The following is a 13,131-nucleotide window of genomic DNA, read 5'->3' as shown; positions in this document are numbered from 1 at the left end:
ATTTTACATAACTATAATTTGGTTTGAACTGAGGTCTTGATTTAGTAGAAAGTTAATTTAGCAATTGAATGTATTCATTATTTTTGAAGCATTCACAACTTTTTATCTTTTCATCCTCAATTTCTTGCCGTACTTTGTTTTTCTGCAAATAGAATGTTGTATATTCACTCCAGTGTTATTTTTTATATCAGTATGCTTACTTCACTACTAAGTGTAGTGTCCTAAAAATAATTACAAAAGGAAATGAAGGAATAAAGGTTTTCTTTTGTTTTGTTTGACTCTTCAAGAGAATTAAGCTATTCTTATTTTGGGGGGAGTGGAAAAGATGAACATTTACTGAGAATTTTCTGTATACTTGGCTTGTACTAGTTAGTTGAAAAGTATTATCTCCTAATTCTTATTAATAGAATTACAATGGGAGGTAAGTATAATTATCTCCATTTTACAAACAAAGTAACTGAGGCTTAGAGACATTCAATGATTTGCCCCATGTCATTCAGTTAGTAAGATGGTAGTACTGCAATATGAATCCAGTCCACCTGCTTACAAAGCCAAGATCAGTTTTTTTGGGCAAAGCTTATATTTTACATAGGAATAACATTTAAAAATTTTATGTGTGGTAGGATAACTATTTTAAAAATCATTTTTTAGAGGAACATATAAGTTGCCATATCTAATACAGGTGGAAGCCATAATAATATGAGTGCTGTACTGATTCCCTGGGTTCAACTAATTTATGTTATGCAGTCATGGAGAGCACTGTCAGTACCTTTTAAAAAGGTGAACAAAAATATTTTGCCCCACTCTCTTGTTTTTAAGATGCTCCAAGTCATAGAAATGGGAAAAGCAAATGGTCATTCCTGTTCAGTTTGACAGACCTGAAATCAATCAAGCAAAACAAAGAGGGTATGGGCTGGTCGTATTTGGTATTCTGTCTAAAGGATGACGTCGTTCTCCCTGCTCTACACTTTCATCAAGGAGATAGCAAACTACTGATTGAATCTCTTGAAAAATATGTGGTATTGTGTGAGTAAGTATCATATTATTTTCTACTTATTGAAACTGGATCATTGTATTAATCCCAAAGCAAACTAGTTTTACTTGACCTTGGGCATCAGTGACCTATGTGCATATGAGGACATGAATAGCTTTGTTTTTTCTGGAATATTGATTTATTTGGAATAACGACTGAATAATATTGTGTTATTTTAGTAATTTGAATCTGAGACTTACCACCTAATTACTGTTACAAAGAAAAGAGTAGTTTAATATTTTTTCTACATTTAAATAAATGATGATGTGTTAGTAATTTATGGCCTATATATTTACCTAATTTACCCTTATTATGTATTTTCTACTAAATATACAGTTATACTTGTGATGTTGCAGCATTAAGTCAGGCAAGTCCTAAGTCCTTTGTAAAATTATTTCTCAGTTGGACGACAGGGCCTTACCACTTTCCAAAAATCTTGTCTCTCATTTAGTTACCTGTATGCCTCTGTACACACACATGCTTCTTCCTCACTCTTACTCTTCAGCAAATATTTTTTGGGAATCTATTACATCCCAACACTGTGGTAGTTGCTTCATATTTAGTAGTAAAACAGGGGTGTTCCTGGGTCTCAGAGAATTCATAGTCTGGCAATTAAAGCTGAGGAACTAAGATGAAAGAAATGTCAGCTGCTTTGGGAGTTCCTGGGAAGGAATGAGGGGCACTTAATTCAAACTGGGAGTAAGGATCAAGGAAGACTTCCTGGAGGAAGAAGCATCTAAGTAGAGACCTGAAAAATGAGTGACCATTATAAGGAAAGAGAAGGAGATATTTAGAGGGAAGCATGTTTTACAAGGGAAGAGTACAAACATGATGTAACCACACAGCAAATTAATTCAGTATTACAAGTCTGCAAAGTATGAGGAGGGGAGGGTAATACAGTTAAAGATGAGGCCAAAGAGCTGAGTGAAGTCCAAAGCACAAAGCATCTTTTGGGTCATGTTAGCAGGTTCTTCCAGTTATCCAGGGAGATTAAAGTGGCCTGAACTGGGATAGTGACAGGAAAGATGGAAGTACTGGAGTATTTAGGATTAGATTTTGTGATGGATTGGATATATGGAGGTGAGAAGGGAGAAGGTGAAGTTTTGGGCTTGGGAGAACTGCAGGGAGTGATTGCTAACTTTGTTTGTTTGTTTGTTTATGATGGAGTCTCTGTCACCCAGGCTGGAGTGCAGTGGTGCGATTTTGGCTCACTGCAACCTGCGTCTCCTGGGTTCAGACAATTCTCCCACCTCAGCCTCCTGAGCAGCTGGGATTACAGGCATGTGCCACCAGGCTCAGCTAATTTTTGTATCTTTTAGTAGAGATAGGGTTTAACCATATTGGCCAGGCTGGTCTCAAACCCCTGGCCTCAGGTGATCTGCCTGCCTCGGCCTCCCAAAGTGCTAGGATTACAGGCGTGAGTCACTGGGCCCAGCCACTAACTTCATTCATAATGTCCTCACTTTATAGTAGAATTTAACACCTTGCCTAAATTTAGATTCCATAAGGCTAGAAGTGATAAAAAAAAACTGGAAGAGTCTCGACTGTGTATTTTCTGGCATGAGATTCTCCCCTACTTTGTTAATCACCTCTGGCTGGCAATAGGCAAGCTGTTCAGTGCCAGTAAGTGTAAGAAAGTCAGACCTGGTTGGTGGTATGTGGATCTTGGATCGCGAAGTGAGAACCTGTAAATAAGTTACCATTGAGAGGATGAGTAGATTTCAGGAGAGACAGTGTCATGATTGGAATAGAAGGTTATGGTTATTGAGTAGGGAGTTTTAGCACCATAGTCAGCTCAGTATCAGTGTTGTGACATAACTCACAAATGAGATCATTTGGTCTGAGACTGTTGATTAAAGCTTAATATCTAGGATGAGGGAGGTGGTAGCCCCTCTCTACTTTTTACTGATTATATTTTGGAGAAGTAGGCTTGAACTGCAAGTAATAAACACTGCATTTTGAATGTGCTAGACTACCTATTCTGTATTAAAGAGATAATCGGGGTAAGGAAGGGATCAAAATGGTCCTATGAAAAATATTTCATTGAAGGATGTGGTTTAACTTGAAGAAGAGAAGTTTCAATGCAACATTAAATAAAATCCAAACTTCTTCACTGTCATCAACAAGGGCCTGCCCTGTCTTAGCTCTATTTATCTCTTAAAACTCATCTCATGCCATTGTCTTTTCCGTTCTGCTCATGCGGATTTCTTTCAGTTCCTAAAACCCCCTAAATTCTTTTGTGTCTTAAGGTCCTTTATGCATACTGTTTCTACTTGGAATATTTTCCTCTCTTTCTGATCCCTGAGGTCTCCATTTAATGTCACTTCCTCAGAGGGGCTTTCCATGATGCCCTCTTTCCCCATCTAATGTAGTTTTCCTGTCTCTGCTCCTCGCTATCTAATTTTCTCGTTTGCTTCCTTCATAGCACCTAACAGTATACAATGATTTTGTCTATTCTTTTGTGTTTTACTCTAGAATGTAAACTTCTGAAGGATAGGGATTGTATCTATCTTGTTTCCATATTATTCTTAGTTCCTAGCTACAGTGTCTTGTATATAACAAATGTGCAATAAATATTAGTTGAATGAATAAATGGCATGATAATTATCAATTTGACAAATACTTTTTGAAAGTTTTTTGTGAGAAACAGATTGGAGATTTGCTTTATATGACTCCAAAAAGAAATTAGGAGACAGGGTTTTTCTCAGGATGTAGAGTTTTCTATCCTGGATGGGTTCAAGGATAGTCTTGATAACCACAAGCAGTTATAGGGGTATATATACCTTGAATGTGTGTTGTTCGTGTTTTCATGAGAGTAGCAAGTGAAAGCTTGTTTCCTTTTCTGAATTTGTAAACAAATGAGAAGTATGAGAATCAGAGATGGGGATGGGCACACTGGCCCATGCCTGTAATCCCAGCAATTTGGGAGGCCAAGGTGGGTGGATCACTTGAAGTCAGGAGTTTGAGACCAGCCTGGCCAGCATGGTGAAACCCCATCTCTACTACAAATACAAAAATGAGCCAGGTGTGGTGGCGGGCACCTGTAATCCCAGCTACTCGGGAGGCTGAGGCAGGAAAATTGCTTGAACCTGGGAAGCAGAGGTTGCAGTCAGCAGAGATTGTGTCATTGCACTCCAGTCTAGGTGACAGAGCGAGACTTCGCCTCAAAAAAAAAAAAAAAAAAAAAAATCAGAGATGGTGATGAAAATAATGTTATTAGAGGGGTTTAGATATATGGCATTATAATAATTCATCCCAGATTAGTTTTGAACTAAACCGATTGTTGTTACTTCTTGATACCCACAGGCTTTCCTAATGAGGACAGACCACTGAGGATGTGAATGAGAGCAGAATGAAAGCACCTTCTCTGTTGATAGGCAGATGTAAGAGAGAGGGAGAGAGAGAGAGCCTGGAAGGAATTATGCTACCCTACTCTTTCCCAAGTCCCTGGGAAGGAGAGTTTCTTTAGGAGAAGTGCTTATTTCCATTTGGAAATGTGAAGCTATGGAATGGTGTTCCTTGTACATGTTTTTTTTTTTTTTTTTTTTTTTTTCATTTAATTCAAGTAATTTTTTGAATGCCTACTGTGTCTTAGTTGCAGCAGTGCTGTTTTCTGGAAAGAAAGCAGTAATCAAAAAAGATATGGCCCCTGCCTTAAATTGCAGCTGTAATAAGTGCTGTGAATAAGACATATGGCACTGTAAGAGTATATTAGGATAACATGTAAGTTTTCCATGTGTGGGAGTGATTGAAACTCTGAGAGGGAATGAAATCAACTAAGAGGAGGATCGAGTTGGAGGAGACTGTGAGCCTCAGTGATTAATTGCACCCTTTAATGATTTGGTAAAAGAGAAAAAGCTTTGTATACTTTGTTTCTCTTCTCATTAGGCTTAATCATTAAGTTTTTAGTGAACCAGGATGTGGCTGCTCTTCTTGGGGAAGGAGATAGTATGAAGTAGCTACTTCAAAAGCTATTCTTCTAATATCAGCCACTGCTTTGTGTATTCTCCTGTGACACTGGGAGGGCAATTTACTTTTTGACCCATGAATGGTCTGAAACATGTAAAAACAGTACATCAAATATTTTATCTCCAAGGCCCCTCCATGCTCTAGGCTGAAAATAAGTGCTCCCTCCCTAGTCTCCTTCCTGTCACAAATTATGCCCAATTGTATTATGCCATGTAGCTCACCATAGATTTTGTAGAGTCCAAGTAGTAGAATAAAGCTGTTCCAAGTAGATATTCACCAGTATTTAAAAAGTCCCAAATTTATATAAGCCATCCCCCACTATCAGATTCTTTTTTGTTTTAACTTTTATTTTAGGTTCAGGGGTATATGTGCAGGTTTGTTAAGTAGGTAAACTGCATGTCATGGGGTTTTGGTGTACAAATAATTTTGTCACACGTAATAAGTATAGTATCTGATAGGTAGTTTTTCTGATTCTCTCCCTCTTCGCACTTTCCACCCTCAAGTAGTCTCTGGTGTCTGTTTTTCCTCTCTTTGTGTCCATGTGGTGTTGTTTAGCTCCCACTTGTAAGTGAGAACACGTAGTATTTGACTTTCTGTTCCTACATTAGTTTGCTTTAGGAAAATAGCCTCCAGCTCCATCCATGTTGCTGCCAAGGACATGATCTCATTCTTTTTATGGCTGTGTACTATTCCATGGTGTATATATACTACATTGTCTTTATCCAGCCTACCATTGATGGACGTTTAGGTTTATTTCACACCTTTGCTATTGTGAATTACAAAATTCTTAAGGAGAAATTTAAAGGCCCTTGTTCTTGTTAGTTAAGATTCAAATAAGTGGAATTCCCAAAATTTTAAGTTAAAGTTCACATAAATGAAAATATCTAAATATTATACCCAATTTTTATTCTACTAGGTGTCAGCCAGGGGGGGGTTCTCATTTCCTGTCCCTGGAACAGTTATCCTCAGCAAAACGATGTTTCCTGAGTCTTATTTCTATGGTCAAAGATTGTGTTAGAGACCACACAGAAGAGTAGTCAAGGAAATCTTGGTTTCAGCCTCATTGGGATGCCAGCGGTCACCCTTCCTATCTTCTTTTGAGTTCAAAACGAAGAGAATTAGACCAGATAACTTTTTAAATTTTTGATTAAGATAAATTGAGGAATGTGGCTTGCTTTTGTGGCCTTGTTGTCTTCCCAATCCACTTCATAGTGAGTTAAGTTTATCTTCCTAAAGAGCTAAACTTCCTCTTACAGGAGCAGGGCCTTACCATATGGACCAGCAGAGATTGCCAGTAATCTAGGAATGGGCAACCTAGATGACTCATAAGCGCTAGGAAGAGGCCCTGCTAGGCTAGTCATATGTAGTTCCTTCTTTCAATCTCAACAACCTGATCTAGTCAGTGCAACATAGGCCATCTTCTTAACGCTTAATATTTTTCAGATACTTTTCTTATTTACCAGGAAAACTGTCATATTTGTTCAGTGTTTGTAAGTGTTCTTTGATTTATCATTTAAAATATGATATTCACTTGCATAAAAGAATGAGCTAGGAATATATTTTTCTTACCTTTCTGGACCAAGTTGGTTGCTAAGATATGAATGAGACCTGTTGATTCCATTAAGTTATTTTGTATATTGGGCCATTTTTACATTGATATGCAAATATCCAAGCAGTAAAATATTCCCTTAAAAAGCCAAATTGGTTGTATCATCAAACAGCACCAACCATTTAAAAGAGTAGGTTCTAGATGTAAAGTTTTGTTACTGTACCTTTCTATTTTTTATTCCCAGTTTTGATTGATAATCTCTGCAATGCTGTTTATTTCTTTAGCCTTACATATTGGTCATTCTCAATAGAAATATAAAATAGTTACTGCTACATTTGGGTATATAAGCATTGTTCAGTTTATAATTTCTGAGTTTATTATGAGGTCTTTGGGAGAGGCTCACTCCAAAGCCTGGGATATACTTCAGAATTTTCAGGAGATATGTTTCTATAGTTGTGATATTAGACTATAGTTTTCTTCAAATTGTTTAGCAGGCTGTAATAGAATTGCTGGATTAGCATCATTAAACATTCATCTTACTGCTGCAATGAGTTTGAAAGTCTTGAATAATGTTAACATGAGAGATCAACTTCCCAGAATACGTATTTATAGATTAAATCAGTGTGGTGACCTGGCAGGTGGAAACATTCTGGTAGTATTTTGGAATACCAGTCTTCCTTATGATGAGCTCTGTAATTGCCTAGCAGTGTAATAGTATACTACTTGTCCATTGACTGGTGTACTTTTTAAATGTTGTGTTGATTACCTTTGGGGCAGTCAGGTCTTTACTTTCTTCATATCTTCCCTGCTTCTTAGAGTTTCCTCCACCCCCCATCACAGAGTAGTAGTTACGAAAAAAGAAAAGAAGGAATTTATTTTTAAAACATATTTGTGGTTGCTTGTTGGTAAGCCAGTCATTTCATCTTCTGATCTCCAGTTTAGTGGCCACTGTTTAAGATATGAAGCCATAGAGTTATCTGAGCCCAGAGAGCTGAAAGTTGCCTATTAGTTCCTCTTTTATATGTATAGGCAGTGGTTTGACTTTCATGAGCATTTTTTATTTGGGTTTTAAAGAAATAATTTGACTTAATTTATTGTTAGAAACAAAATGACAGTGCTAGCAGCACTGTGCTATGAATAAAATTTTGTTTTTTAGCTACTTTTCTTTTCTGATGCTACATTTCAAGGTCTATCATTTAAAAAACGCCTTGTGAGAGAATCTGTAAATCTGCCTATTAATTGTGACCCCTCAAAATATTCAGAAAAGTGAATGTTTTAAAATGTATGGTTTTTTCCTCCTATATCAAATGACTCAACCTCAGCCCCTTTTAAAAAGCCAAGGGGCTTATTAGCTACTATTGTTGTATATGCAGATCGAGTGCTGTTTCTGACTATGTAAGAATATAAGGATCCTGTTTTAGATTTCATATTCCCTCTAGCATTACTGTTGCATTCTGTTATGTTAGAATTGAGAAGAGATAACTGTTATTAAAGATCTTATCTCAAACATAATAAACAGGAGGTGTATAGCAGCAAAATAACACATTTAATTTTTATTTTAAACATAGAAAAGTTCTCGATTTATTAGAACTAAGTCATAAAGCTCTCTAAATAGAAAAAAAGACTGGATAATTTGTCAGATGACTAGAAATTAGATGTCTGTTTTGAAAACATTTTGTTAAATTCTGTCATTACTAAGAAATGTGAAGAGACTTGCTTCTATAGTTTAATAAGCAAGAACTAAAAACATAGTATTACCCAAACCATACATAATAATCTTTTTAAAATATGTTCATGTGTGTGCATTTGTAATTATGGTTAGCGTGATTAATGATCTTTATCAAATAACTAATATATCTTACATTTTTAACATCTTATATTACAATATTACTAAGATGTGAATGAAGGTGGAAACCATTTCAAAATAAGACATATTTTCTATATGTAAATATTACATACTGATGACTCCTAATGTCTGTTTTGGCTTTCTTTAATTTTTATGGTAATAAAGCCAGATATCTTGTAATGGTTTTCTACTATAATTCTAGAGAAGAATTTAGGTACATTCCAGTTTAATCCTTTTGGCTTTACCTGGAATAAAAATATACTTTATGTTTGTTTTATTTATGTTATATGCAGAGTATTAATTTAGTATTTGTTAATTTTGTATTTTATGTTTCATGTAGTTTTGAAGCTCCTTTAAAATAGTTACTAAATATTTGCTAATGTATTAATGGAAAACTGTTCTAGAACTGGACATTAAAATGTTTTGGTTTTTTCTTTTTTGTAAGGAACAATTTGTGTCAGTAATTGTTCATGTAGTAATTGATACAGTGTGTTAGTATTTTCTGCAAATCCTCTTTTTTATTATAGATCTCCACAGGATAAAAGAACACTTCTTGTGAATTGTCAAAATAAGAGTCTTTCACAGTCTTTTGAAAATCTTCTGGATGAGCCAGCATATGGTTTAATACAAGTATGTTTCTTAAATCTATCATGTATTATTCTGACTGCATTATTTTATGTGCCCCGTACTTCTCATCTTCTCAGAGAGTATGCAGAATGAGACAGGTATATGTGTGTGTGTGTGTGTGTGTGTGTGTGTGTGTGTGTCTGTCTGTCTGTGTATGTAATCTTTTTGGAACTATTCTCTGTAATTTTACAGAAACAATACATTTTCATGTTATTTGCAAGACTCAGAGGCTTCCTTGGTTCTTACTCATAAGGCAGTTTGTCCGTTTATTATAATACTAACATTAGACATCAGTAGAGTTGTATCATAGCTTTTATTGATTAGGTCAGGGGTGACAGAGTAAGCCAGTTTCAATTCATTAATGATCAATTTAGGCAAAAATCTGGTTTGAATTTAAGTAGGTTGTTTTGATGTCATGACAATCTTATTCCCCTAAGAATATTTGAGTATTGTTCTTGCGTTAGGCTAAAAATGTACACTTAGTAATAGGCAGAAGTAAATTTAATTATCACTCAGATGACTATGTAAAGTAATGAGATGAGTTATTCATTTATTTATTTATTCACTTATTCATTTAACAAATACGTGAGAGCTTGCTGTGTCCCAGCTGTTCTTTTCCTGGTTTTGAAGATGTAGAGATTAATAAGATATAGAGGGAACTTTTTAGGAAAGAGGATGAGAGAGAGAACTAGACACTGTTTGAAATAGGAAATAAGAGGATAATTTTACTTATTGTGAAACTAATTATTTAATAAATAACTATTTTTGCTAAATATGAATGAGCAAATAGTTTGGGCTTCAGAAGTTACCCTAGCACTTAACAGTAGAAAAACCTTTTGCCGTTTTCCAGAGTAGCACTGTCCCAGAATAAATTATTCTTGTTGGCATGATTTACTATTCACATAATTAGATTAAAATGTCAGCTGATATTTAAATATGAGCTTTTAAATTTAGCAGTCAAATATTTTGTGTCAGAATAGCATGGTAGTACACACTTCAAGAAATATTTTTTTTGTGTGAAGGCAGGACTGCTAGACAGAAGAAAGCTGTTGTGGGCCATTCACCACTGGAAAGTAAGCACTGCGTATGTTTTCTGATGTATGCAGATTGAGTGAAGCCTGCAAATCATTTGTTTATCTGCAATTCAATCAGTAGCATTAACTTATTTATTATGCTATTTTAACCAAATGAAATGATTGGCTTAGAAAATTTAAATTTTTCTTCCAAGAAAGAAAATACAAATTTAAGATAATCTTAGAACACTCTGTTTTAGTCCTGATTTCTTTTCTTTTAAAAAGCTTTGCTTTTTTTGCCCATGTTGGAGTATTCATTTTTCTTTATTTGAATTAATAATGCTAATGTTTTTCTTCCTACTGCATAGAAAATTAAAAAGGACCCTTACACAGCAACTATGATAGGATTTTCCAAAGTCACAAACTACATTTTTGACAGTTTGAGAGGCAGCGATCCCTCTACACATCAACGACCACCTTCAGAAATGGCAGATTTTCTTAGTGATGCTATTTCAGGTCTAAAGATAAATCAACAAGAAGAACCAGGGTTTGAAGTCATCACAAGAGTGAGTAAAGATTAGTATTAATATAGCTCTTATGTTTTAACAGGAGAACGTGTACTATAGAAATAGAAACTTAATTTTGGTGATATCTGTCTCTTTCCATAATCTGTTCTTACAACTTTTTGCTGGTGTATCTGACAATGAGTGCTTGTCCTGCCACTAAATTCTTCATTTGTTCTCTATCTTATACTGTTTCTTGATTAATGTTGGATCTCTCTTCTTTGATTACATTTTGATAATAAAGAAGTTTGTTTCATTGAGTGCATAGCAGAGTAAAGAGCGAACCTTTCCTATAGCCTCTTAGTTCTGTTCCTTACTTGCATGTTTTCTCATAGGCATCAGAGACAGCTAGTCAGGATACTACTTTTAGGGCTTTTTTTCTCATGTAATGCTTCCTTTTTTAAGTAAGATGGGTTTTGGCCTGAATTATGGCAGATCTTTATATGTGCTCAGCAAGACTTAAATTTGCTACAATTCTAGGCTTGTACATAGTTAGAAAACTATAAATATCTAAATGTTAGTGCTTAATTAAAGGGTTTATCTTGCAAATAGTATTTTAAAATTACCAACATCTATTAATTGAATAAGACACTATAGAAAATGCCAAGTGAAGCAGTGGGTCATGAATCAATTCTGAGAAATACAAACTTTAGAAGGAAAGCTAATTTTAGAATATGATTAATGGAATAGTTATATATTCTTTCTTTTTAAGTAATATAGCATATCATTTGGTTTGAAGGTTTCTTATAGAATTTACATGTCGAATGTTCTATATGTATGTAATTGAACCCAAAATAGTAAAGAACTTTTTTTAATAACAAATATTTTTAGTCTGTGAGGTTTCCTGTTTCTGAATTTATAACCCAGCTTGTTGTGTGTTCAGTAGAAGGGAAACATATGTAATGCTAACTATTATAGTTAAACTAAACATGGGAAAATAAGGGATGATCTTAGAAGTATTAGAAGTCATGTCTGAAAAATAGTATTATAAATTTGGTTTCTGTATGCCTTTATTTCATTTCACAGGTTAAATATGTACTTGTTATTGCTTATCTTATTTTTAGATTGATTTGGGGGAACGGCCTGTTGTTCAAAGGAAAGAGCCTGTATCACTGGAAGAATGGACTAAGAACATTGATTCTGAAGGAAGAATTTTAAATGTAGATAGTATGAAGCAGATGATATTTAGAGGGGTAATTTAAACACTCTAATATGGCTTGTCTTACAAACTCCTAGTATTCAGTATTATAAACTCCTGGTTATTATTACTGTTTTGGTGTTTTTGTTTGTTGTTGTTGTTGTTGTTGTGGTTGTGTTTTTTGGCAGGGGAAGTGGGGACTCCCCTATTTAAGAATGAACTCTGTTACTCTTGATGAATGATGTCGTAAAATTCCTGGATTGAGTGGGACAGAGTGAGGTGCTCATGATGTTCCTAGGGGTTGGGTAGAGGGATACCCTTAACTCTGGAGGAGGATATTCTTCCATATTTGAAGTTCTGTAGGTTTTGTGAAGGAGGCCTGCATTCCAGTGGCGTTTGCCTTATTCTTTAAGATTGAGCTTAGACTCACCCGTCCCGCTGTCTGTCTGCTGTAGGCTGCTGTATTCTGTGTACTGCTTAAACTTTCTGGCAGCTACTTACATCTTTTGGATCTAGAAGTAAAAAACAAGATGGTATTCACTGAATTGAACTATTTACATATATAAAACTACCTCTTAAAGATTAGTTTTTGTTTTTATATGCAAGTTTTGTGAACTTACAGTATTACATTCTTTTTCATTCATGTGTTTAATATGTATGCTTTCTTCAGGGACTTAGTCATGCATTGAGAAAGCAAGCTTGGAAATTTCTTCTGGGTTATTTTCCCTGGGACAGTACCAAGGAGGAAAGAACCCAATTACAAAAGCAAAAAACGTAAGTAATGGTCTTTTGTACATTCATTCAGAGAGATTCAAGTAACCCACCCATACAAATTAGTATAGGGTTTCTAGATGAGGATTTGGAATAGACTAGGGAATGGGAAAACAACTTCATTTTTATTGTTTTAACTTAAAAATTATGAGCATTCTAATTATTTTAAATCAGAAACACTTATTAGAAGCATCTCGTTGCATTTATTTTTGTGAATATGTGAAAAGAAGATAAACATTTTCCATTTCCCTTATATAAGCCTCGTACAAGCATTTTGCATACCTGAAAGATGACTATGTAGACATACACTTAAAAACATCTCTCATTCATCTTGATTCATTTTTACAATTCATTACGAAATTATAAAATTGGCTCATAAGAAATATATTTGCTATTTAGATTAATTACCTTTAAGTTACTTTTCTGATACTCTTATAATGGATCCTTCATTCTTTTTGGAAGAGTATTTCTATTTTAAGTTATTTCTCAGACTTGAAAGGAAACACAGACCAACTTTCCAGGTGCAACTTCTTGTTCTCAGTTGTCACTCTAGGCTTTGAGTTAAAGCTATTGTCAATCATTATGTTCATATTTAAGTTATCTGACAGTCTTCTCTTTTCAG

The 13,131-nt window shown here is 34.9% G+C and overlaps 1 protein-coding gene across 2 annotated transcripts in view; it reads left to right on the top strand.

Moving 5' to 3' along the window:
- TBC1D15 (TBC1 domain family member 15) overlaps positions 1-13,131 on the top strand; it is an 81,659-nt gene that overhangs the window by 43,520 nt on the left and 25,008 nt on the right. The window contains exons 5-10 of one of the 2 annotated variants that reach the window (XM_010370736.2): positions 820-1,030; positions 8,925-9,027; positions 10,047-10,097; positions 10,406-10,603; positions 11,665-11,793; positions 12,409-12,512. In XM_010370736.2, the coding sequence (XP_010369038.1) occupies positions 820-1,030; positions 8,925-9,027; positions 10,047-10,097; positions 10,406-10,603; positions 11,665-11,793; positions 12,409-12,512 (796 nt within the window). The remainder of the gene's footprint in view (positions 1-819; positions 1,031-8,924; positions 9,028-10,046; positions 10,098-10,405; positions 10,604-11,664; positions 11,794-12,408; positions 12,513-13,131) is intronic. The other variant, XM_010370737.2, reaches the window with a different exon arrangement.

Source organism: Rhinopithecus roxellana, chromosome 10, assembly GCF_007565055.1.
Source record: "Rhinopithecus roxellana isolate Shanxi Qingling chromosome 10, ASM756505v1, whole genome shotgun sequence".
In the NCBI taxonomy this organism is placed as follows: domain Eukaryota; kingdom Metazoa; phylum Chordata; class Mammalia; order Primates; family Cercopithecidae; genus Rhinopithecus; species Rhinopithecus roxellana.
The sequence above is the reverse complement of the archived record's forward strand: the minus strand, read 5'-3'. Positions and strand labels throughout refer to the sequence as shown.